Raw genomic sequence first — 26,679 nt, 5'->3', positions numbered from 1 at the left:
GATACTAGTGCAGAGTCTCTAAAGACCCGAATATGTAAATGTTTTTGGTGAAATTCCCATGTATTTAAGGGTAAAAAAAAAAAAACAGTAGAATGAAATGAAGACTATGGTTATATCAGGATTTATTCTACATTCTTGGACATTCATGTTGAGATCAAATAACCAGCCAAATGTACCCACTTTATCTCCGTAACCGCCTATAAATAAATAAAAAAAAAACTTTTATACAATTATTTAAATTTTATTCAATATTTTTTAGCTAACTAACTTCTTGACTTCATTTTGTCTTTCAACAGAATTTCTCTAATTTATTCGGCCAGCCGCTGGTATGCCTGATGTCTCCGACAGTGTATCCGAAGAGCATGCAAGGTCTCTTTTTATGATTCTCTGTTGGTTTAGCATTACATCATTATTAGTATACTTTACACACTTTGCTTTGTGTTTTGTTTAGTTTCCTTTAGATTTTTGTTTAAAGTACGATTATTTATTATCAAATTGATTATCTATTTGTACATTTATTTGTGTTCTTTGCTCACTCGCAGACCAGTCTCAGCGTGGGAGTTTGTTTACTCTCTTCCTCTACAACCCCATCATGGGCTTCCTGTCTGTCTGTGGACTGACCAGCATGCGCTATGGATTGTGGGAAAAGGCCCAGGAAATCCTGCGGAAGGTTTTCCTTGACATCGGCCAGATGATCACCAGTTCTCGAGTCGTAGGTAATGCCAATATGCACCGCCAACCCAAGTGAAACACTTCTTGTCATTTTTGTACTTTTTGTGCTTCTATTAATTTTAACATAAAACTCTGAAGTGACTGGTCGGAGCCATGGACAGATACATAGCTCACTGTTTGTTTTTCCTTCTGTTGGCTGTGTTTCAGATCAAGCATACCTGCAGTTTTATGGAGATGAGTTTCTGCGTCTGCTGATGATCCGTTTCGTGTTCTGCTGCATCACGCTCAGATTACACAAGCTCTTCCGGGTGAGCCTGAAAAGGATGACATTTTCATATACTGTAGTATCCATATAGTAACCATGGTTTTACTATAGTAATATTGTAGTAACCATGACTGCATGATCCATAGTTATTTTGTGGTTAATATGGTTTTACTACAAATGCTACAGTTAAATTAGGGTTACTGTCACTGATCTATAATATAGATATAGTATAAAGATCAGTGGTTATGGTAGTAAAACATGGTTATTTTTAGTAAGGTTGACCAAAACAAAAGTCTAATAATTTTCCATTTTAGATGTATAAATGTAGAAAATATGGATTTTAAAAATAATATTTGAAATGACTTGTGGTGTCTGTCGATTCAAATGTACATTAATTGCATAATTTGCCATAGTTAATCGGATTAAAAGTGCTGACATATTATTCTATATATACTTCATTTCCTGTCAAAATGCAAAGAAAAGCCTTCCACAGTATAAAGATAGAAATGCACTAAAATGGCACCAATTCAAGTAACCATTAAATCTTTTGCAAATATCTAAGGGGGAGATTCATTGCAATGCGCAATAAATCCTCCAAACTGTGTTGTGAAGTGTCCATCAGTGTAATGACTATGAGTGGACATATTGCAAAGGTTCCGCCCTTTTCCATCAAGTGTTTATACTGGTTTATGCTGTATTAACAATAAATGCGTTAATCGCAATTAAGAAAAATTAACACTTTAAAATTTGTATATTAATCTCAAGCTTTAACTTTGACAGTTCTACAAAATACAAATTTTATGTCAAGACTTGGAGTATCGGTATTGGTATCGGCGATATTGCCTTTATAGTACTTTGTATCGGATCGAAAAGAAAATGAGTGGTATTGCCCATCCCTAGTATATGGTTTAGGTGTGAGAAAATGACAGCATTTAAATTTTTTTATTGATCTATACCTTTAATTTCTACTTTTTTTATTTAGAAAGTTATGATAAGTGTCAATGTCACACCAAACTTTAAACACCAAAACCTTTCAGTTAAGATAGTAAACATTTTCAAGAAAATATAATGGCAAATAGAGATCTATGCAGCAATTTAAGTAAAGATTCTGGATGATTTTGTGGAAATGTTGCATTCATTATTTTGTCATGAAGCTGTCCTTGATGTTGAATGAGGTTGCTATTTCTGTGTGCATTACAGGAAACAAGGAGTTTTCCAGAATCGTACCCTCCACTGCCTAAACAGGAGATGGTGGAGAGCAGCCTTCTACAGAAACATGTACTCGAGCTGGCAGCCATGTTGGATGTGCAAAATCTCTTCTGTGATGGCATGTTGGAAAACTATTGACCACTTTGTGACACCATGCCAGACACACACACACACACACACACACACAGACAGAGAGAGAGGCTCATGCATCGCATACACAAGTTGTAGGTAGTTTCTTCTGAATAAACTTGCTGGTTCTTAAACCTTTAAACCTTTAGATCTAGATAGTTTAATAACTATTCAAGGGACATGTCTCATCTTTGTGGGCAGATATTTACAGTTTGTCAAGTTCACATCTATTTCTAGATTTTAAGGAACTACACGCACACAGATGTAAGCATAGCTCCCGACATACAGGAGAACACATTGATTAAAGTCATGCATGTACTGTATGGTTATATGCTCGTTCAGACCTGTTGAGGGCAGCTATCGCAGTTTCTGAAGGTGTTCAGAAAGCACAAAATAACAAGGGTTATTATTAGGGCCAATAACAGATTGAGAGATGAAAAAAACTGGGAAACAATTTTTTTATGTCAGTTGACATAAAAAATTGTGAGATTGTAAAGTCCTAAGGCTTTTGCAAAACACATTTAGCAGAAGGAAAGCTTCTCAACACTTTTGCCTCTTCAACGTTTACACAAATTTATCATCAGGAGCGCGCTGCATGTTTGCATTAATTTGCTCCGATGTTGATGTTTAAAAAAAAAAAAACTTTATGCCTTTTTGTTTGTTTTTGCTCATTGAAATTTGTTACGTTTTTTTCCATCTTACACAAATTTCTGTGGACTTGAGCTTTGCCTTTTGATGAGGTTCACTGTGCTGTGCCTCTTTTTTGTTATTTCAGTCATCAGCTAACTGATCCTTAATGAATTGCTATGCTGCAAACCGGATCTTCATTTTATCAACAGTTTCTTCAGAAGAGATAATTTTTAGCATGCCTCAGTAGTGTGGTAAGCCCATACTTGCATAGCTGATGTAAAAACCTAATGTCTAATTCCATGTGTGCATTGGACAAGAAAAGCCAACAAAGTTCTCTTTTAATAAGGTCACAGATTAAAGGCTAATATTCCTGTAAATAGGTAAAAAAAAAATGTATATATATATATATATATATATATATATATATATATATATATATATATATATATATACAGTATGTGTATAGTTAAATAATAAGTTAATGTGATGCAGAGACGCGTGTCTGTCTGGGTTGTTCGTAGTGGCAGATCTGTGAAAAGATAACCCTCTGCATGTGACGGGCAGTGTTCTTTTGTCTAATCTGTGAACCGACCATGCCACTGTCTCAAATGCGTGCAATCCCTGCTACTTTACAAAAGTGCAGTCAGCTGACATTCCAAGGATCACTGGCAAAAGAGAGTCTGGTGGAACCGCTGTGTCCCTCCTTCACAATCTATCTGTCTTAAGGACAAGTACACTGCGACAGTCTAATACGAAGTGATGTGGTCAGTGTTTAGTTTGTTTCATTCCGTCATGATGATATTGATAATTACGATAACGGTTACAATAATAGCCTTGCACTTTACTTGCACTATTTAAGTTTCTGATGTTATTTATTGTGCTGTTGGAAAGAGGCATGTCTGATCATTCCATTATGTCACACTTGTTTGAGAGTGCCAAGTAACTCATTCCTTTCTTTATAGTTAAATATGGCACACATTCAGGCTTTGATCCTTGATGAGACAGTGATTTTTCAAAGTTTACCAACTATCCGACTCCCTGAGCTACAAGTTTGATCATGGCCAGTCAAATAGGACCAAAATATTCTTGCATGTGAGAGCACAAGGTCCCATAATCTATTCTCTTCTGTAGTCCAGCAACTCAACCCTTGTCATTGAATCTTGCTTTTATTTTTGCATGTTTGCAAGTCTTGTCTGAAACATTGCTTGTGACACAAAGATCGCTTCTTACACTAACTTATTTCTAGAATAATCCCCTTTTAATACAAAAGTGAGACGTTTGCTTATGTTTGCTGAACAAATCACTGCCAAACAACTTTCACATGGAAATTCTACTGCCCAAATTTTGCAGAGGCACAAATTGTTTCATGGCCTTTTATTTTACTATGCCTTTTATTTCACCAAAAGGAGGAGGGCTGGATAGAGACGAGGAGGGAAACAGATGGTGGATGTCCCATCTAGTTTTTTTACCTTTATTGGTTGGCTGTCAAATGTTTTTGCCTTTGTTTTATTTCATTTGTAAGTATGGTTGTATAAGTGGGTTTATTTAGTTGATTAACCTTCCCAAAATTCATATACATTAGCCTTGTAAATGCTTGCTGATACAGTCCCTTTATAGTGCTGTATTCACACCACACCATTAAGCTGAGAGCACAGGGGTGAATACGGACTATAAGCACTTATGCATGAAATGTACCGCAACAAAAAACTACCAACCTAAACTTTAGGGAAAATTGCAATGCCCTTTTTTGATATGTAAAAATAATTGTAATTGTTTTGTTACCAAGACAATAATCAATTGGCCACAAGACATTTCTGTAAAGATGTAAATGCATTGGTGGCCATTATTTGAAGGAACAGAAAGAAAATAAACTTGTTTTCTATTGTAAACATAGTTTGTGGGTCCAGATCTAAGGTGTAGTATGGGGGATTTCTACCAGTTCCTACTGTTGTGGGAGGGAATATTTTCAAGAGATGTAATGGCCAGAATACTCTTTCTTTATAAGTTAAGGGGTTCTAGAGTTGCTAGTTGAACAGACTTGCATTGTCCAATTGTCATTTGTTTTTAATCACTTAACTGTTTTGTCTTATCTGTTGCCAAATTATATTTGATGTTTGTTGTTAAATGCAGAAAAAGAACAAGGAAAAAAATGTGATAACAAAACATGCAAGCTTTTTGTTTCTAAGAATGCTATTTAAGAACATTAAAAAGTGTTTTGCTTAACTTGTCATCATTCAAATTCACTTTATCCCCTTAGAGTAATGTGCCCTAACTGTACTTCAATACAGAGGCCAAGGGTCAAAGAAAAGATCCAGAGTGCATCAAAATTCCAGACTCTTATCTTATTAGCCTGCCCTTACTGCTTCTTTAAGTCACCATTCAGATAGAGCTGTCAAACAGGTGTGAAACATCTCTGTGGTACAGTATTAAAAAACATTATTATAGAGCTGTCAAGGTAAACAGAGCTATATTCATACTCTGCATTAATAACATGAAATCAAACACTGAAAGGCTGATGACATAAAAGAGATCAATTTAATTGATTGTAGCAGGCACTTTACAAACATCCCAACTCTACCCCTTTGGTTCCATTATTAAATCTCTTCACACAAAAAACAAAAAATTATGGGACCATAGATGTGAAATAAAATATGAAAATAAAACATTGATTAAATCTACATTAAATCTAAAACTCTGCAAATCTCATATAGACCAGCTCACTTGTGGTTGCACTCACCTGATCATAAATTATGCAGTCCTGTTTTCACCCATGTAACTCAAGAGCATGTATACTGGGATTGTTTTATCTTCCACAGTATATTTTGTCTTGATAATTTTTTCATTTATTTTTTTTTACACAAACCCATGTCTAATTAAGATCTTTTTGCTGCCAGTATATCAATAATTTATTATATATTGGCACGTGAAAGCTACTTCAATTTTACACAAGCATTTTTTTTACAGTCTGAAACAAGTGCTTTGGTGTTTCTCTAAAGTTTACGGTTTTCTTTTCTTCATCAAGACACAGTAGCATAAAATCCGATCTCTTCATTCTGATAAGCAAACCAGCCTCATGTCCTTAGTGTCTCTTGGCAACATTGTTTTCAAGTCTGGTCGAGTAGTCATACGGTCTTCCTAGCAGTCAAAACTCGAACAATAGAGCCTAGACCTCCAATGGCAAATGCCTGTAATAAAGACAGAAAGAGAGCAAAAATGTGACCAATTGTTCTGAGAAATTAATTACATTTGATAATTTTTATTCATTAATCTCCTAAAAATGTATTAAATATCTTATCGAATTGGATATTAAATGTGACTGAAAATAATATAAAATTCCAGACAAATTTTAAACTGGATCACTATTTATTGACTAAATAAATTCCTCTTTTACCTTGTTCGACCCCACATACACATGCTACTTAGGTTGAATTCTTTAAAACTAATTTTTTAACCACTCCACGGATTTAATATTAGCAAACTATAGTTTTGGCAAGTTATTTAGGACATCTACATTGTACATGATACAAGTAATTTTCCCAACCATTGTTTACAGACAGATTTTTTCACTTTTAAATGGCCCTTCACATAATCACAATTCCAGTGGGTCGGAATTTAACTGTGCCTTAAAGCAGCTTGGAAAATTCCAGAAAAGGATGTCAAGCCTTTAGACAATTAGCCAGTTAGCTTCTGATAGGAGGTATACTGAATTGGAGGTGTACCTGTGGATGTATTTTAGGCCTACCTTCAAACTCAGTGCCTCTTTGCTTAATATCATAGGAAAAAAATAAATCAAAACAGCTTTTATTTGGCTACTAATGTGACTAGTCTCCATCTCATGTGAGGGTACATGGTTTTACTATTCATTTCTTTAGGGGTAAAATTTTGATAATTGTGAAATACCTTTTCATGCCACTGCAGCAATATAGCACTGCTATTTTCTGTGGGCCTCTCAAAACCTTTGTAGATGTACTTCATGAGAAGATCGACTCCATTCTTGTCAAGAGATTTAACAGCTGATTCGATATCACTGCTCCTAAAGGATGCCAGCACCCTTAATACCACAGTCTGAGCTCTTTCCTGAGAGAGATAGAGAGACAGATGAGAAATATGAAGTATTAAGGCTAACAGAATTTCTAGCAATTGTGCAGTCTGTGGTCAGTACCGTTAATGCTGGGTTCTTGCTGTTGATTGGAGGGTTCCTAAGAGCGATGTGAAGAGCTGACATCATGTCACCTGTGCATTATAGCTAGTTAAGGAACATGTCAATAGTTTATTAGCTCCTAAACTTATAAACATATACCACTTTATCATACCTCAGTTTTAAACTTAACATGAAATGACACAAGGAGGAATGCAATTTTCCAAAGATGCTTTGTCAAACATACAAGCTGAATGTGTATCATTACACCAAGACCTAGACACTTGGGTAGACAAGGATGAATTTCTCCAAGAATGAAGATTCTAACAGATAAGAATAAGCTCTCAGGAATCCGACTGATTGATCATTCTGTATGTTACGGCTGATTGTTATTGCATTTAGAACTTTTACACACTTTGAAAGACACTATTTTACAACAGGATGAGACATGCCAATCCCCAGTTTAATGTTACCCTTCCAGTTCATTGTATAACAAGTATTAGTTGTATTAGTTTGAAAATGCAAATTAGGTGTTGGATATGTTATCACAAACTTAAGTGGAACATTCTCAATATAGCTTAAAAAAAGGACACACAGGGACAAGTAGGGAATATTCTGGAACACAAGGGCATGTGTTGAGAAGATGACTGTCTTGAGACTGTTTTATCTGTTTTGCTTTAATATTAAGGCCTTCTATTTTTATATTTAGGTCATAGCATCTGAAATTGTAATACTTTAAATAAATGTTGACAGGAACTTGCTGAACCAGGTACCATGAATGATCAGACAGGAAGTAAAAGCCCAATGCAAATCAGAGGTCTCTGGGCACAATATGGGGACTAAGGTCAGTCTCAAATATGGAAACTGACGGCACAAGCCATTATTGTTAATAAGAAAGTAAAAATATTTTCTTCCCATTCTGCAAGAGCAGGGGTTGGCAAATTTGTTTTAAGTGTACAAGAAATGGTGTGGAATCTAACATGTTTATGGTCATAATTTTCAGAAAATCCTGAAACTTTCTTACCAGGTTTAATTTATAGTTTGTATCAGACAGATTTTTCAACCCTACTATCCACTACATTTGTAATTTTTTAAGGAGCAGTTCACCCAAAAATGAAAAATGTCCATCATTTACTCACTTCCATGCTATCCCAGATGTGAATTATTTTCTTTTTTCTGCTAAACACAAAAAAGATTTTTAGAAGAATATTTCAGGTCTGTACTGTAGGTCCATACAATGCACATGAATAGTAACCAAAACAATATAGCTCCAAAAATTACAAAAAAGGCAGCATAAAAGTAATCAATAAGACTCCATAAGAGATATATATATAACAAATCTCCACTTTTTCACATTCTGAAAGTGAAAGTGTAGATTTATTCTAAAAAAGGATTGAAAAATGCATCCGTTCATCACCCAAAGATATTGCATTGCTTCAGAACACATACATTACGAATAGAAAACCCAAACTCACCAGGTGACAGAAACAATATTTATAAATGCTATTTATATGACAAAATCCCCCACATACATTTAATCCAGGAAACAATTGCTACAGTTACAACACAATCCACCAGTCACAAAAACGCACCATGGCGGGTCCATGCCCAGGAATATAACAATAGAAAAATTTAAATAGAGATGGAAGCATCTGTATTTCTCTGAATTGAACCTCTGCAGGACATGTTCTTCCCATTCATTTGTGCATTTCTTTGTCAGGTCTTTCTCAAAAACAAGTTTTATCAAGTGGGCCATCCTTGAGTGCAACATGCTTCTCAGCGAAAATCCGCTTAAAGGTTGAAAACGAATTCTCGCACATTGCTGTTTTTGCGATTGTCCTTGTCTTATCATGCAGAGTATCCAATTCTGTGCAAATAAATCTCTCGGAAACAGTGTACAGTGCATCTGGAAAGTATTCACAGCGCTTCAAATTTTCCACATTTTGTTATGTTACAGCCTTATTCCAAAATTGGTTAAATTAATTATTTTCCTCAATTCTACAAACAATACCCCATAATGACAACATGAAAGAAGTTTGTTTGAAATCTTTGCAAAATTTATTACAAATAAAAAAATAAAAAAAATAAAATGTACATAATTATTCACAGCCTTTGCACAATACTTTGTTGAAGCACCTTTGGCACCAATTACAGCCTCAAGTATTTTTGTGTATGATACTACAAGCTTGGCAAACCTATTTTGGGCAGTTTCTCCCATTCTTCTTTGCAGGACCTCTCAAACTCCATCAGGTTGGATGGGGAGCGTCGGTGCACAGCCATTTTCAGATCTCCCCAGAGAGGACTCTGGCTGGGCCACTCAAGAACATTCACAGAGTTGTCCCATAGCCACTTTGTTATCTTGGCTGTGTGCTTAGGGTCATTGTCCTGTTGGAAAATAAACCTTCACCCCAGTCTGAGGTCCAGAGCTCTCTGGAGCAGGTTTTCATCAAGGATGTCATTGTACTTGCTGCATTCATCTTTCCCTCGATCCTGACTAGTCTCCCAGTTCCTGCCGCTGAAAAACATCCCCACAGCATAATACTGCCACCACCATGCTTCACTGTAGGGATGGTATTGGCCAGGTGATGAGCAGTGCCTGGTTTCCTCCAGACATGACGCTTGCCATTCAGGCCAGTGTGTTCAATCTTTGTTTCATCAGACCAGAGAATTTTGTTCCTCACGGTCTGAGAGTCCTTCTTTTGGCAAACTCCAGACGGGCTGTCATGTGCCTTTTACTGAGGAGTGACTTCCGTCAGGCCACTCTAGCATCCAGGCCTGATTGGTGGAGTGCTACAGAGAAGGTTGTTCTTCTGGAAGGTTCTCCTCTCTCCACAGAGAAATGCTGGAGCTCTATCAGTGACCATCGGGTTCTTGGTCACCTGGTGGTTCCAAACTTCTTCCCTTTACGGATGATGCAGGCCACTGTGCTCATTGGGATCTTCAATGCTGCAGACATTTTTCTGTACACTTCCCCAGATCTGTGCCTTGACACAATCCTGTCTCAAAGGTCTAGAGACAATTCCTTGGACTTCATGGCTTGGTTTGTGCTCTGACATGCACTGTTAACTGTGGGACCTTATATAGACAGGTGTGTGCCTTTCCAAATCATGTCTAATCAACTGAATTTACCACAGGTGGACTCCAATCAAGTTATAGAAACATCTCAAGGATGATCAGTGGAAACAGGATGCGCCTGAGCTCAATTTTGAGTGTCATGGCATAAGCTGTGAATACTTATATGATTTATTTGTTTTTTATTTTTAAAAAATTTGCAAAGATTTCAAACAAACTTCTTTCACGTTGTCATTATGGGGTATTGTTTGTAGAATTTTTAGGAAAATAATGAATTTAATCAATTTTGGAATAAGGCTGTAACATAAAAAAAGTGAAGCGCTGTGAATACTTTCCGGATGCACTGTATTCGCTATCAACAAGCTCCACACCTCTAAAGTCCAGCAATGGTTTTAGTTTTGTTCAGTCTAGAAAACACTCACTAGCAGGGTCCAGGGCTGCGGGATCCTGAATGAGTTTGCTGTTGCAGTTTCTGAAGCGTGCAGCCATTTCCCCGCTCACAGCATCAACCGCGCTGAAATACAGTCGAAGCAGTTCAGTCTCGTCACTCTGTTCATGTTGTCCTACTGTTCCCTCAACAGCGTAATGTTTCCAGTTCTTAGCATCATGCATTGTCTTTTGATCTGTCTGGTTTCGGTTGGGACCAGATCACAGCTAATTCTCAAAGCTCAATTAACACTTCCTTTGATCAAAATGTTTTGAAACTATCAGCTGCGCAGTTCACAAACTTAATGGCTGAGAGTAAAACTCTGTTTTCTTCTTGAAGCATTTTGTTTGCTGGGTCAAGAAGTTTCAGTATCTCATGTACCATTACTGCAATAAATCTGAAGTTGACTGTCACTGATCGCATCAGTCCCATAGCCTCAACACAAGTGTCTGTTCCATGAGCACGATCATTACTTGGCTCTATCAACAACAATCTCCGAAGGACTTAAGAATAACAGAAACTGTGGCTAGATGACCTGTCCACCATTGATCTAAGAGATGTTTTAACTTCTCGCCCTTGTAATGCACCGCTATCATGGTCTTTCTGAAGAACTTATTTATATCCCAAACACTGAAAAAGTCTTGGATATTCCTTTCAGTCAACAAGGCATGGACAACCACTAGATGTCGTTTGAGATTAAAACAGTGTGTGTAAGGAATGTTTCGGCCCAGTCTGTCCTGTAAACGTTTCTGCACACCTCAGTGTTTTCCTGACATAACTGCTGCCCCATCATACACCTGGCTGAGAATTTTGTCAGTGTAAAGGCCGAATTTTGTAAGCTCTGCAATTATCGTTTCAGTCAAGGTCACAACATCTCCATGAGCTGTGGTGGCAACAGATACATGATGTTTTTAACATCACAGTTAACAAATCACAATGCTGACATTCTCAGTTGTATAAAAAACATCTCCTACTTCTCTGACGATTTCTTCTGTAACAAAAGAGCTCATTATTTCAATTACCTTATTCTGGACTTCGTGGCTAGTTGCATTACAGGGGATTGTTGTCTCAGCTTTTTCAATTCAGGATCTTTCCTGAGGGTATACTCAGAGGGATAAAAACAGCCCACTGCCACAATCTGACATGCTACTAAATTAATCCTGTTCTCCTCCAAGTGGAAGCCGATTTGCATAGATTGATGATATCAATTATGCTTCAGAGGTAATAGCGATTATGTTGAAGCTGATGTGTTTTAAAGCGAAGATATCTCCAAACCTTTCTATGCGCTCTACTCCTTTCCATCCACAACACCGTGCATGAAGTGTGCTCTTTTGACCTAGCATGCTTTTCCAGTCCTTTGTCCGTTCCCAAAGCATGTTTCCAGTCCCGAAATCTCCTGGTCGTGAAAGTTGGATCGGAGTCCGCACCTATGCAAAATTTTCTAAAGGCAAAGCAAAACAGGGCATCGGCTTTCACGGAGTACTCCAGCATATTTCTCCCCTTAAACCAGTTGCTAGAAAATAATGTCACTGGAGGTCATCTGGAGCTGCTCCTTTCTCTTCATAAGGGCCGCTAGCATGTGTAGCGCTTGTTGATGATTCCGAGGCCGAGCATGTTGAGCTGCTAAAAGTAGCATCGTGACGGCCAGCTACCTCGCTGCTGGACACATCACTGTTAAGTGATGTATCCAGAACTTTAGTGGGTGGTCATTTTAACCAATTTTGTATGTCCATACCTACTTCAATGACTATTTTACAAAAGAATGCAAACTAAGCAGAGCTCAGCGATGATGGATCGATACATTGTTTGACCGATGATGTGTCAATAATAATAATAATTTTATAACGTCATAATAATTAAGCATAAAACCACATTAAATACAAAACATATTCAATAATAACATTAAAAGACATCAATATTTAATTTGTGGGTCAGGACCATTTTTAATGGATTTGTTAGTGTTAATTAAAAATCACATGTAGTGCCACCCATCTCGGGTTGAGAATATTACAGGATTTAATTTACATTAAATTAATCCACATTTGTAAAGTTTGATGGCTTTCAGTTCACAGCTACCAAACCTCTAAAAACTCAAATAAATGAATGATATATTCAAGAAAATCACTCAGTTGACTCCAAAATACACTTTTGAGGAAAACAAGTGTATTAAATGGCAAAAAAATATAATTTCAAAGAATTACAAATAGTATCATTAAGAGCTTCTAATTAAAAATACAACAATCTCCTCAGCAAAATACATTTACTACAGACCAAAAAGGAGTCTAGTATTGAATTTTATTCAGAGAAGTCATTCACCTCTCATGGGCACATACTAAATGTATTGATGAGATTGTGTGCCCCTTATTCCTACTCCTTTCAAAGCATCCATTCAACACAGAATAACATTATGCATAAAAATACCAAAAATAACAAGTAATTATTTAAGCCAAGGGAGCAGGCCTGCTTCTTGTGTTGTTCTGAAAGCAAAAAGAAAAAGAAAATCTAGGCTGTCATCAACTGCTTTGCTTCGGTCACGTTTAAATCACACGATACACCAAAAGTGAAGCGTTGCCTGAATTGATTTGCACCACTGGCTCATGCAAATCTATGGCTTTCTCGCACTGCGCTCGTCTGTTGACTATACCAGAGTCTCATCACACTTTAATAGTGATTAGCTTCCCAGTCAACTCATAAAAACACGCCGTGTGATCATGAGGAAATATTACATCAAGAGTTAGCTTTGCATGAAGGTGAGAGGGACTTAAAAATAAATAAAATGGTCTAATTTTTCCTCGCTGTTGCTTGCGTTCCAGTGCTTACCCCTCCAGCATTGGCAGTTTGCTGTCCCCTGTGCTTGAGCTAAATCTCAAACTTTTAGTTGACTTTAACATAGCAGTCACTTGGCAGAAACACCTCATCGAATTTAAGGTTGGCGATATTTCACAGAGGAGCAGGGCACCATGGAAATGATAAGAAAATACAATGGTCAAAGAGACAATAATACCATTGTGTACCTTACACAGACCTCCACCTAAACAAGGAAATGAGAAATATGTATGACAAATATGTTTGTCTGCTTCAACTTCAAACCTAATTCGAAAACTGACAGAATAAACTGAACTGTCATACAACTACTGTTATTCTCTGTAGAACAAATATTCGAGAACAGGATCTTGCATTACATTCGTACAACAGTTTTTTTCCAGTCCTCAAATTTAATTGGACAAGTGGCATTCCAAGAGTACTGATATATATTCCAATAGCACTAGGACGCTTCTTAAATCACTCTGCTAATAAAGCCCAAAGTACACTTCTGTCAGAGGCAAATGCTGAGCATTCAGGTACAGGACCCATAACACAAATCTTATCATTAGCAGAGCACTCGACACTGAACGTGCGCAGCCCCATTTTTGTAACTGTGCGTCAATGAACGCACAGTATGCGCATGCGCCTGAAATGATTTGCACTAATTAGTGGGCTCACAAAGTGACAACACTTAGATTTGAGCTGTTGCTGCCACGTAATGTCACCGGTAAACATTGGGAGACAAAGGTAAAACAACAACAATGGATGTGCACGTTAAGAGCGCATTTGTGAGAGGAGGTCAAAAAATACCTGAATTTGTATAACTCGTGTATGAAGGACTATAAAGACATCTTTATGGGTCTAGAGACTCTTGTAGAAAATTAGTCCGATGTCTCATAGCAGTCATAGCGGGCATGCACCAACATCCTGTGTATGCACGCACAGTTATATGGAGTGTACTTTGACAGACTCACAATCGACTGCACGCTGATGCAGAATGGTTGCGTTCTTAAGTGTTTGTGGCTTTCCAAATACCAGTGGGAATTATTGATTCATGGTTCATTTTTATTTCATTCACCGATTCGAACACTGACCATTTCTTGAGATTACACATTCACACAAGTAGGTGGTGTCAAATTAACCTCTTGTATGTTACAAAGCACCCTGTCAAAATCAAATAGAACACACTATAATCAGTGATGTTGTCTACAATATATACATCAAAGTGAAATAAAAAATTATGACGTGCGATGCATCCAGTGTAGACAGCATCATTGATTATAATGTGTTCGATTTGCTTTTGACGTGACGCTCATGTCCGGTGTGTAGACAGTTTGTTAGTCATTCAATCAATCACTGACTCAACTGATCCGTTATAAAAGCAGCGTTAGAAAATGTTTCGTTAACTTAAAGAATTGTTTTAAAAAAACTGATTTGTTTAGGAACAAAACACCACTAGTTTTGTTAGCTTCTTTTAAAATTATTTTTGCCGGCGGAAAAGAAATACACAAACTGGACGATTTTTGTCTGATTTAATATAGCCTACATTTTTAAAAGCCATCTTGCTGCTAGCTGTTTCATATCAGCACGGCTGTATGCGGCACGAACAACAGCACTCTTGCTCGTGTGTTCGAATAAAGATAAATAAGATAGAAACACGTGTTGATATGCATAAAAGCTTGATTAATATTTAAAATGCATGCCACATTAAATAAGGTCAAATACTATTCAACAAGTTCTAAAACCAGTTGCGGCAACAGGTACTTATAGATCCCACATTGTTGTTTTTTCCACAAGTGTTGCTTGCAAATTAATCGACCCACAGTTCTTTGCTATATAATTTGGCTCTAGGGAAAGCACAATGTAAGTGCAGTGTTAACAGTAAATCGTCACTGAAGCCTTAAAGCAATATTTATCAACGGTTAATCATTACGTCATGATCTACTGTTGTACAGAACCGTGCGTGCTAATGACACACTGGTACGCGTTCATGTCTCATCCCCTGGCAACATTCATGCGGGGTTAGTTTTCATTTCATATTAAAGGATATTGCCTGATAAGGTTATCGATCTCGGCAGCATCGGGTCCTAGCTGATCGGCTGCCTCGTCGTGATCGTCCACGAATTTGTTCTCGTCGAATTCATCAATGTCCACCTTTCTGAAGCGCGAAGACAGCGTGTTCTTGGCCATTTGGGGCCACAGTGTCACCTCACTCACTCATTCAGTGGTCCCGTACCCCTGTTACAATGTCAGTGGTCTGACGTGAGAGTTCAGTCTCCAGTTATAGTCGGCGCCTCATTGAATACATCCAAAAATGGACGACTCAACAACAAATTTCGGTGGTGTACAATGTTTTATGCTGTTTCCACACGAGTTGTTTTAGTCTCTCTTCTTCTTCTTCGTTGGGGTTTTATGGCAGTTGGCATCCGGATTGTTGCATTACTGCCATCTTCTGTTCTATATTTATATAGAGTCCATTTATTTAAAGTCGCTTGTCCATTGCAGTCTTTTTTAGAAAATTAAATAGACTCTTCCTCCCTTGTTTACTGTCTGAACATTCTAGCCTACTTATAATATTGTTCTTGTCTTTCTTGAATTTCGTACATGACGTAGAATATGTTCAACTCTCTCATATTCCTGACACTGAATGCACAGTCCTGTTGGATGTTTTCCCATGATGTGAAGTGTAGGCCTACTGTTAAGGCTGCTATGTCTCATTCTTAGCCTGCTTATTATTACTTGCTCTGTCCGATTCACTCTGTTTCTTACAATACTCCACTTTGTATTGAGTATAAATGTCTCTCTTTTACTGCATTATGCCACTGTCGCTGCCATTTTTTATTTATTTTCCTCCACACAACGCTTTTCCCTTCTGATTTTGATAACTTAATATACATTTCAACATTTTTTTTTTTTTGCCAATATGTCTGCTCTTTCATTGCCCTGGATACCTGAATGGGCTGGGACCCACATGAATGAGACTTTTTCCCCCTGTCTAGATATTCTTGAATAGCTAAACAAGATTTCATAGAGCTGATCCTGATGGTTACTGTCTGTGCCTGATTGAATGCTTACAAAAGAGCAGCTATAGAATCACTGAATACTAAAAATGTGTTACCCCTGGTTTGTTCAATCCACTCTACTGCCATCATTATGATAAATAATTCAACAGCATAGACATTTTGATAGTCAGACGTTCTTTTATTAAGATCCACTTGGAAACTAGGCACATTAACTCTTGATCCTGTAGCATTTGTTTCTAAATCTTTTGATCCGTTTATGAAAATCTGAATATTGTCCTTGTATTTATGGTCCCTTGACCAATACTCATCTATAATATAAGAAGTCTAGCTATTTTGTCTAATCTTCAGAAAATTCCATATCTATGTTTGGATACTCCAGCACCTATAATGGTTTCATGGGCCATATAATAGTTTCTCCAAATTCTTTATCAAATATTCCCACATCTTTTGCTATTTGATCTCTTGTCTACACAAAGCTTTCTCTATGCATCCTCTCCTTCTCCCAACATGTTTGCAACACCTTTTATTGTTGGGTTGTAGTCTCTATGCCCCCTCAGATTAATCCAGTAATTGGCTACCAACTGATTTCGGCATAAACCCCAATGGCATTTCTCCAACTTCCACTTGTATCGCACACACTGGGGTAGTTTTTACTGCTCCTAGACAAACTCTTAAAGCTTGAGCTTGCACAATATCTAGATCTGCTAGCGCAGACTTTGATGCTGAGCCATAAGCAATACTTCCATAATCTAATCTTTACCTTATTAAAGCTATATAAATATATTTCAAATCTATAACATAAGCCCTCCATTTTAGTCCTGAAACATATCTCATGACATTTATGACTTTTTTACATTTTTCGACTACATATTTTATATGTTGTGTCCATGTTAAATATGTGTCAAAATATATTCCCAGGAACTGAAAACTTTTAACTTTTTCTAAATAATTCCCATATAATTTCAACTGATCTTCTCTGTTTTGTTTCCTTGTAAAGAACATAAGCTTTATTTTTTCAATTGAAAATCTAAAACTCCATTTTATACACCAAATTTTCAATTCCATCTTGCCCTTTCTTATTATATACTCAACATTTATCCCTCTTTTACATAGAAACCTGTCATCCATGAAACAATGGTCTATCTATGTCTTTGTGATATTTAAGATTATATAACTAATCATATTGGTGAACAGAGTTGGGCTTAAAACGCTCTCTCTGGGTGTTCTTTTTTCTACTATGTACTGTTTGGAAATCTCCATTCCCATCCTCACTTGGATAGTTCTTCTATCTAGAAAGTACATTATCCAATTAAATATTTTTCCTCCACCACCCAATAAATGCATTTTGATTAGAAGTCCCTCTTTCCATAGCATATTGGCCTTTTCAGCATAAAAAAATACAGCCACCACGGTTTCTTTGTTTACTTGGGCTGTTCTTACTTCATCCTCTAAACATATTATTGGATCCTTAGTACTTCTCCCTTTTCTGAATCCACTTTGATATATTGTTACCAAATTTCTACTCTCCAGGAAATACATTCATCTCTCATTTATCATACATTCCATTAATTTACAAATATGCAATGTCAGGGCAATAGGTCTTTCATTTCATGGCTTGCTGTCATCCTTTCCAGGCTTCCTTATTGGTATTATTATTGCCTCTTTCCAGCTTTCTGGCATACCTTCTTCCCACACTTTGTTAGCAAGAGTAATTTCTCCAGACTTTCTAAGCATATTTCCTCTTTACCACTTTGTTTGTGTCACTGTTTCACTGAAAAGTACTGTCTATCCATAAATGTTGAAATTCATATCCATAAGAGCTTCTAAAGATGAGTTATAACTTTGGAAATCAATCAAATATATGTAGTGTGCTTAAATATTAGTATTTTGGCGCATTCATTTTTTAATTTAATTTGATAATACAAATGCTTCATCTGCTTCTGGAGCTGAGTTTAGCTACATTTGGAAAGGAAAAAATATATTCAGAGGCAAATTTCTGAACGTGATCAAATTGAGAATTCACGTGAGCGCCAGAAATATGATTTATTTATTTAATCAACTGACAGCCCTAAAAAAGAAGAAAAGAAGAAAATAAATAATCTGCCTTCCCATGGATAAATATCTGCACGTGCGCGCTGAATGCTGTAAACGGAAACGCTTGAGCCGCACAAAGCAGAAGCAGATGTGCAAGTAGCCCATACGTCTTGTGGCCAGGGGCGTGTATAGAGCATTTTCAGTGGGGGGGCCATGCTGGGGCACTGCCTCCAAACGGGGTGGCAAAAAAAAAAAAGCCAGTGACCATAAAAAAAAAGCTAAATTCTACAGTATATTACGTAAATCCTATTGATTTTATGATTTTTTTTAACCTGAATAAAGTTACTTGTAAACAAATGTAGTAATAAAGCACATTTTTGATTAATTTAGTTTTTTGTCATCCCTGTATATATCCATTAAGTTAAATTTGAGAGCCAGTGTTTATTATATTTAGTGTTTTCATAAAACTAACAAGTTTATAAAATAAAAGCAATTTTAATAATGAGCAATTTTAAAAACCCAGAAGCAGAAACGATGTCAACGATTTTCTTTTAATTAGTTTGGCCATTACAATATACAGTAGTTTTATTCACAATCTCTTTCAAATAATAATAATTAAAAAAAAAAATCCCCCCACTGTAATAATTCAAATGATTTGGCCAAAACATCATAGTTTTTCATTCAACATTTCTTTCAGATTAATTTACAAAAAAGCTGAGTAACACAGAGTTAAAGTTTTAGCACTGTAACAGTTCAAATGAAAACACCACAGTTTAAAAATAAAATATGGAACCATTACATTGTGCTCTGCTAATATATTAAAGAACAGTCTTTAGTTTAGAAACAATTAAAGCAGTAGCAGAAAGAGAGGAAAACAGTCGAAAAAGAAAGAAGGCAGACCTCAACTAAAACAGCTGGATTCTTCTGTTTCGGTGGTGACTGGCAAGCTCACCATTATTATTTATTACATTATTATTATTACATTATTTATAATGTTTGCAGAGTTATTATCTATATTGATTAAAAATAATGGTATTGAAGGTCTTTCAGTGTTGGATAGACATATACTTATAAGTCAGTTTGCTGATGATACAACATTGTTTCTAAAGAATGAATATCAAAGTCCATTAGCTTTACATTCGATTAACCAGTTTTCTAAAGCTTCGGGCTACATTTAAACCTAAACAAATGTGTAATGTTAACACTGCATGAGTTTCCTTTGCAGTCATTATCTAATATACAAAGATGTTATGGAGAATAAAAATGTGTTGAATAACATAGATAAATGTAAGTCCATATTGAATAGATAGCTGCAGAGGGATCTTACAATTTTTGGAAGGGTTCTTTTATCTAAAATGGATAGTTTGTCCAGACTCATCTATCCAGCCTTCTCCTTGCCCATATCGACACGAATGATTAATTTAATAAATAAGGTGAATTTTAAATTTATTTGGAGAAATAAGTGTCAGTACATTAGAAAGGAGGACATGATTAAAAAATATGAAGACAGTGGGGTGAATGCTATCGATTTTGACATTATGAATGGTGTTTTGAAATTGAAATGGTTAAAATCCTTCATTCAAAATAGCCACTCCTTTTGGTTTATTGTCCCCAATGCTATCTTTAACAAACTGGGGGAATACACTTTCTGTTATGTTGTGACTTTGAGTGCACCTCGTTACCAGTTAAACTTTCAGCCTTCCATCAGCAAGTGCTGCTCTATTGGAAACTATTGTTCAAACATAACTTCACTCCTCACAACACTCCAGTTTGGAATAGTAGATATATATATAAAATTTGGCAGAAAATCTGTATATCTTGAGGAATGGATATCTAAAGGGATTTGGGCTATTGCCCATTTCTTGGATGATAATGGAAATTTGTTACTGTATAGAGTGTTTTGTGAGAAATTCCAAGTACATTGTACCGTTAATATTTTTAATAGAATGATTAGAGCTATACCAATTCCGTTAAGATTAATGGTTAAAGAAGACATGTTGTACTCCAAAATCTCCCCAGTACTGAGACTGTCACGATTCCCTTGTTGTCTGCCCTGTGTTTCACTAGTCTTTGTCTCAAACTCCTATTCCGTTTGTAAAAACTACACTTCCCATGATTCCCGGCCCTCATCACATTTTGTCTGTTTTCACGTTTTTTCAATAAAACCTGCAAATAGATCCTCACTCCATGTCTGCCTTCATCTTATCTGTAACAGAGACAGCTCTCCTTAGAAGGTTATGATTTTTGTGATAAAAAATTTACAAATAGAGTCATTAGAATGTTTTTTTTTTACAGGCTTATTACCCAAACCCAATTAGACGGGAATACGTGCTTAAAGATTTTGATAAGGTTGAAATGAAAAAAATTTGGAAAAATTATTTGTTTTTTCCTCTCCCTCCTAAAGCTAAGGAGGTGAACTTCAAAATTTTAAATGAGATTTATCCTACTAAAGAATTTTTAAGATTGAAATTAAATTTTGATGTGAATAATTGTGTTTTTTCTGAAACAAATATTGAAAATCTAGAGCATGTCTTCTTTGATTGTGATCTGGTGCCCCTTTTGGAGTGAGGTGCAGAATTGGTTAAGGTCTAGGAGGGTTGAACTCCCACCTCTCACGTGGAAGTTAATTAGGTTTGGTGTTTGTCTGGAAAACAAAGATTGTGATTTTGTTATAATTTCTTGTTATGTTTTGGAAAGTTTTTCATTCATAAATGCAGATGGTTTAAATCTAAACCCAACTTGAATCACTGGATGAATGAGGTTAAACTCTTGTGTAAATCTTTAAAATTTGTTAAAAATCAGAAAACCCTTAAACTGATTTCTATTTTGGATACATTTAAATTAATTTAAAAAGTCCCTTTTTATTTATTTTTCATTTTATTTATTTTTGGTTTTTTTTCTATTAAATTATTGGTTTGTTCATAGTGTGTTTTCTGTTCTTTGTACTAGCTATGCTCAATCTGTGGCTGAACAATTGAGGTTATATTCAGAGATTTGTTGATGTACCTTGTTTGTTTGTGTTGTTGAAGGATAATAAAAAAAAAAAAAAAAATGTATGTCGAAACAATTTACGGCAATTGTAGACAGTAGTTATTTGAGAAAATTGTTATGTATAGTTTGATAAGTCACTTGTGATTTGTATCCTTTTTTTTGGCAATAAAGATGACTTTATTAAGCTTTAAAAAAAAAAAAAAAAAACTTCTTTGAATCACGAACTTCAGTAGAGTCTATAAACTGATTGGCCGTAAAATGAACCAATCACAAGACATCTTATGGGGGGGGGGGGGCACCTGGGGTGGCGGATCGAATTTCACCACGTAGACCCGCCCCTGCTTGTGGCTATACTTGTGAAAAAGTGACTGTTTACAAATTGCCCCCATTCACTTCCATTGTATGTGCCTCACTGAAACCCAGTTTTTTGTTTTTAAACAAGTCGAATATTTGTTGTAATCATCATTATGCCACAAATGCTGTCGACTGATCTTAACTTGAACCCAGAAAAATCATTTAAGCACATTTATTCTGATGAGTGATTATCATTGCTGTATTACATAAAAAAGCTGTTGTGCAATAAATTATTTAAAATAAAATACAATTAGCAAAATGAAAGAGCAGCACCAAGGACTAATAGCTATAATGTATAATTAATTTAAATAATAAATAATTTATCACGTAGCAGTGATGAGAATATTATGACTATATTTTTTCACAGTGCGTTAATGATAATTGGGGATACAATCATGAAAATAATGTCACAATGAGAAGAAATAGGCTTTAAAATAGGATTTATTTTCTACATGAAAAATATGATTTTTTTTTGAGTGTTTTCTTTTGAATTTGGAGTAAAATAGGATCAGGGCATTTTGGTTTGGATAAAAAGTTTAGATTAAATAAGAAAATGCCTTGCTGTACCTGAGGTGTTTATCCACTAGATATCGCTGTCCGTCGCTTAATTCTGCGTCTGCGGAGCAAACGTGTTTTCACCTATTGTATCCAGCTGCAGACCCGCAGCACCACCAGTTTCAGAACCCCAGCGCCAGAACCTGAAGTGAGGGGCGGAGCTTATGTTCGAAACCGAGTAGCGCCACCTAACGTTTTGGAGAGTACTTTGCTTTTATTACAAACGAAACATCATACTTTATACGTATGTTATAATGATTCTTTAAGGTACAGTACAATAAGCACTTTAAAACACTGATCTTCTGTAATATAATTGTATATAGTTATCCGTTTCATTGTATTATGAGAGTTACTTCCTGATCATGATGGTGAAAAAAAAATGTTTGAAACTTATGGGCATTTTATATAAAATATATTTTATTTCACAAGAACATGTGCAGCATGCATTTTTCTTTATGTAAAATAAAACATGTCAAAAAACTGAAAAAGAGAGAAAATTCAGCATAATTTTAAAAGAAACAATAAAAATATATTCAACAAATGACCAATTCACCCCTAGGCCCATTTTATCATGACAATCCTGTATAAATTAAACTTAAAATGTATCAAATGAGGAATTCACTCTCAGGCCCATTTTGTCCTTACATTCTTGCTAAAATAACTCCATGTCATCCCTGAACACAAAATGAAATAGAAAGGGCTCTCTGGAAGCTTCTGACTGTTCCAGGAGACTGTTGCGGGCTTTTTCCTTGTGGTCTTCATTCATTCGAAATGTCTCTACAAGAGATGAAAGCACCACACAATAATCTCAACGTAAAACAAAAACCTCAACTATAAGGTAACATTAACTCACAAACAATGCATATAACAGAGGAACGTGGAACAAACACTTTAACACCTTCACAAGATGTCTTCAAAACGTCACCGCAAGGCTCATTTACAACACGCAAAAATGTATCGAACCATCCGTAGAAATTTTTTTTAATACAGTAAAGTATGACAACATATTCAAGCTTCAATAAGATGATAAAGTTATGCACAAATTAAATATTTAGCAGATAAACGCTGAACTTAATATATGCGATAATTTTTCACAACATGATATCAAAAACGTTACACAACTCACCATGCTCTCCACCATGCTTGTCTCATTGTCAATAACTCCGCCCCTCACTTCTGGTTCTGGCGCTGGGGTTCTGAAACTGGGGTTCTGAAACTGGTGGTGCTGCGGGTCTGCAGCTGGATATGTCTCGTTTTCACCGCCATGTTGAACCGGGGACTTCAATTAAACATGTCTTTACAGGGAAACGTGTTATAAACTTTATCACATTTCCCTCTTCTTGGTTCATATGTATATTTAAGATAAGTGTGATTTTAGTCTATTCCGTAGCCAACAATGGGAAAGAGGTATTACTGCACCAGTAATTACAATGACTGCAGTTTTCATGACACCATGTAGAACAGAAAACGGCACCTGAACGGCGTCCACCGAGCCAAGAAAGCCTGGTTTGACAACTTCAGAGGTACTCACTGAGAACTGCATGCAGCAATAAACAGAATATCAAGCAATTCCTTGAAACAAAACGCCACGTCTTTTCTTTTTCAGATGCTGCCACACAGGGGCGTTGCTAGGATCTTGATACATTGGGGGCTTAGCCCAGTCCCCACCGCCCGCCCGCTTTTGGTAACTACTTCTTCTACTCATAGGCACATAATAATAAGCAATAATAATATAAATGGGGGGTCTGGGGGACCTCCCCCATGAAATGTTGGCCATTAAACACTTCATTTCCTGCATTCAGGTGCATTTTTTTAGCATTTTAAATGATAGGTAAAAAGATAGAATGCTTTATTTGTAGAACTGTAACAGAAACACAAATAAATAATACATGAATATTAAATAATTAATAATGTATCCTGAATTTTACTTGTAACATTGGATAATGGGAAAAGGTAGAGGTGACTTGTTGAGTCAGTGACATGAATCTAATTATCTATTAATCTAACCAAATTAACCTCAAAAACATGAAGTTTAGTACTGTTTTCCGAGCTCACTCACTTTGGGATTGTAGCCGAGGCGTTTGCTGGCCTCAGGAGGTGGAGGACTGCCGTCTTGACGGCGCTTAAAAATTGCTGGATATCCATTTTTACATTAGACGTTTGGGCTAGTGAGTGACGGATGAATCTTGATGCAGTCTGCTGCTTCCTGCTGATTGGTCAACAAGACAGCACGCTGTATATAGCTGGTAGTAGTCAATATCGATGCACGCGCATGGAGCGCATTATGAAAGACTTCGTCTTAGGTTTAAACAACCTATGAAACTATTAATGAACAATATGAAACTAAAACGACATAAGCTTAATTTAAAATGGCTTAGGAACTATCTATTTAGAGGTGGATAAACGCAATTTAGAGGTGGATAAACCCACTTTGGAGGTGGGTAAACGCTATTTCCGAATTTTGAGAGGTGCGTAAACGGCGTTTATGTGCGTTTAGCCTCCACTACATCCCTGAATAACGTTAATTTACACATCGTGTTTCAATCGCCAAATCAGATGTATAGGTTACTTCATCTACATTCCTCACGAGAAACGGATTATGGCTCACAAAATGGATTAGCTATAGGCGAAATAGTAAGGTCCCACGTACTTTATATATACAGTACATGTTCTGCATTAATACCACAGTGAGTAACTTACAGGGCTAGTAAGTTAGACCAGGGTTTGCTTAAGAGCCTTCACCGACCTGAGCTTAATGATGAGGAACGGCCAGTAGATAACTCTTCTTGCCTCCCTCAGTATCGTTCATGACTCCTTATTTTACTTTTTAAAAAGTGTCTAATGTCCATAATAGCTACCACCAGAAGCCACAAACAACAATGACAGTCAAGCCCTAAACTAAAGCTGTAAGTTAACCGATGACTCTTTCAGGCTCTCTCCTCTGGTGCGCACTCTAAATACAAGCATTCTGAAACCATAGTAACTTTGATCTGCTTGAACACATTTTAATCGTCTTTAATACATGATTCCGAAGGATAGATTAAAAGACCCGGTAAATTTTTTTAAATAAATATAAAATTATTAAAAAAAAATAATAATTATCAATAAATTCAATTTTTTGAGATCCGGGTCTATAAAAAAAACATCCGGGGCTGAAGCACCGGATGCCCATGTCTAACGACGCGCCTGCTGCCACAGTTTTAAATTAAATGATATTAGTGCATTAGATTTTCTGATAGCTCCCTCAACAGCAGGTGTACTTTTCCCCTTTGCTCTGTTTCAAGACTGTGTATTTGGTGCAAGCTGTCGTTTTTCACACAAATGAAGATGTTGGAGCAAAAGATTGATTGATGGTGAGGTGCTCAAGTGAGCAGCAGTGCCCATCACTGCATTTAATCAACTGTAGTTTTCTTGGAGCTTAATCTCAAGATGTCTACATTTGCACAATTTGTTAAACTCAATTTCCAGATGAAAGGAGGCAGGGGGAAGATCTTTTACAAAATGGATCATCTGAATCTGAGTGCAACATTGATGAATGGCTCTCTAGAAGAGAGAAGAAACGTGCCGCGTTGACATCAGGAAGGTGATTTGGAATGGCTGAAAGTGTTCCAGATTCTATTTTGACTTTGACGTTGATAAATTATCCCAATGTTAAAATGAAAGCGGTTACCCAAACCCACTGTTTGCGTTGTAGCACTATAGCAAATACAGAGATTGTTTTCTGAATATTTTTTGTATAAAACAACCAGTGTTTGAACATGTTGCATTTCTTCATGAATAACAAATCCCAGCTGCTTAGGTGCTTGTCTGCATCAGTGCACTTAATATACATTAAAATGTGTGTTTTAGAGGTCACCCTGACAGATTTTACAAATAGATTGCCTGCAGCTGTGTCATTTGCATAATTGCCTGCAGATAGGTTTCAGTGGTAAAGAATGCACACATATAATCTGGTGCTCAGCAGTCTAACTTTTATTACTTCATTTGTTTCACTGTTTTAAAGTGGTTATGAATTGGAAAATCAAACTTGCCATGATTTCTTAAACATATAAGAGAGTTCATAGCACTATAAAAACATACTATAAATTTCAGAACAGAAAACATATTTGTTTGTCCAAAAAAAGGCTTTATTGAAGCCAAGGTGCCAAAATGGCTTATTCTCTACTTTCTCCTCATTAATACGTCATAGTGAGCTTGGTATTACATCAGCACAGGCCAGCCTCTGCATAAACCGATCAATGTCTAGACACTGCTTAGGCCCGCCCACCGGTCTTGTCATTACAGTAGAGCTGTGAGATTATTTTTGGAGCAACAAGAGGTGTCACGATGGCTACGAAGATGTCAAGGCGTTGTGCAGTGACTAGATTTCTTGCAT

General features: G+C 36.4%; 2 protein-coding genes and 1 pseudogene across 9 annotated transcripts in view; 2 read left to right on the top strand and 1 right to left on the bottom strand.

Moving 5' to 3' along the window:
* LOC127622515 (protein SCAI-like) overlaps positions 1-3,331 on the top strand; it is a 47,684-nt gene extending 44,353 nt beyond the window's left edge. For all 8 annotated transcript variants that reach the window (XM_052096627.1, XM_052096628.1, XM_052096622.1 and 5 more), the window contains 4 exons: positions 297-369; positions 543-716; positions 880-980; positions 2,138-3,331. In XM_052096627.1, coding sequence (XP_051952587.1) covers positions 297-369; positions 543-716; positions 880-980; positions 2,138-2,284 — 495 coding nt within the window. In that variant the 3' untranslated portion in view covers positions 2,285-3,331. The remainder of the gene's footprint in view (positions 1-296; positions 370-542; positions 717-879; positions 981-2,137) is intronic.
* Positions 3,332-5,434: 2,103 nt separating this feature from the next.
* LOC127622613 (actin-related protein 2/3 complex subunit 5-like protein) lies at positions 5,435-15,766 on the bottom strand. Its single transcript, XM_052096635.1, has 4 exons — positions 15,398-15,766; positions 7,068-7,140; positions 6,806-6,982; positions 5,435-6,090 (listed from the first exon to the last, which is right to left on the bottom strand). The coding sequence occupies exons 1-4, from the start codon at positions 15,535-15,537 to the stop codon at positions 6,028-6,030; spliced, it is 453 nt and encodes a 150-aa protein (XP_051952595.1). The 5' UTR covers positions 15,538-15,766; the 3' UTR covers positions 5,435-6,027.
* A 7,934-nt stretch (positions 15,767-23,700) lies between these two features.
* Positions 23,701-25,891, top strand: LOC127624745 (zinc finger matrin-type protein 5-like; annotated as a pseudogene).
* The last annotated feature ends 788 nt before the right edge of the window (positions 25,892-26,679 follow it).

Source organism: Xyrauchen texanus, chromosome 3 (genome assembly GCF_025860055.1).
Source record: "Xyrauchen texanus isolate HMW12.3.18 chromosome 3, RBS_HiC_50CHRs, whole genome shotgun sequence".
Classification (NCBI taxonomy): Eukaryota; Metazoa; Chordata; class Actinopteri; order Cypriniformes; family Catostomidae; genus Xyrauchen; species Xyrauchen texanus.
The sequence above is the reverse complement of the archived record's forward strand: the minus strand, read 5'-3'. Positions and strand labels throughout refer to the sequence as shown.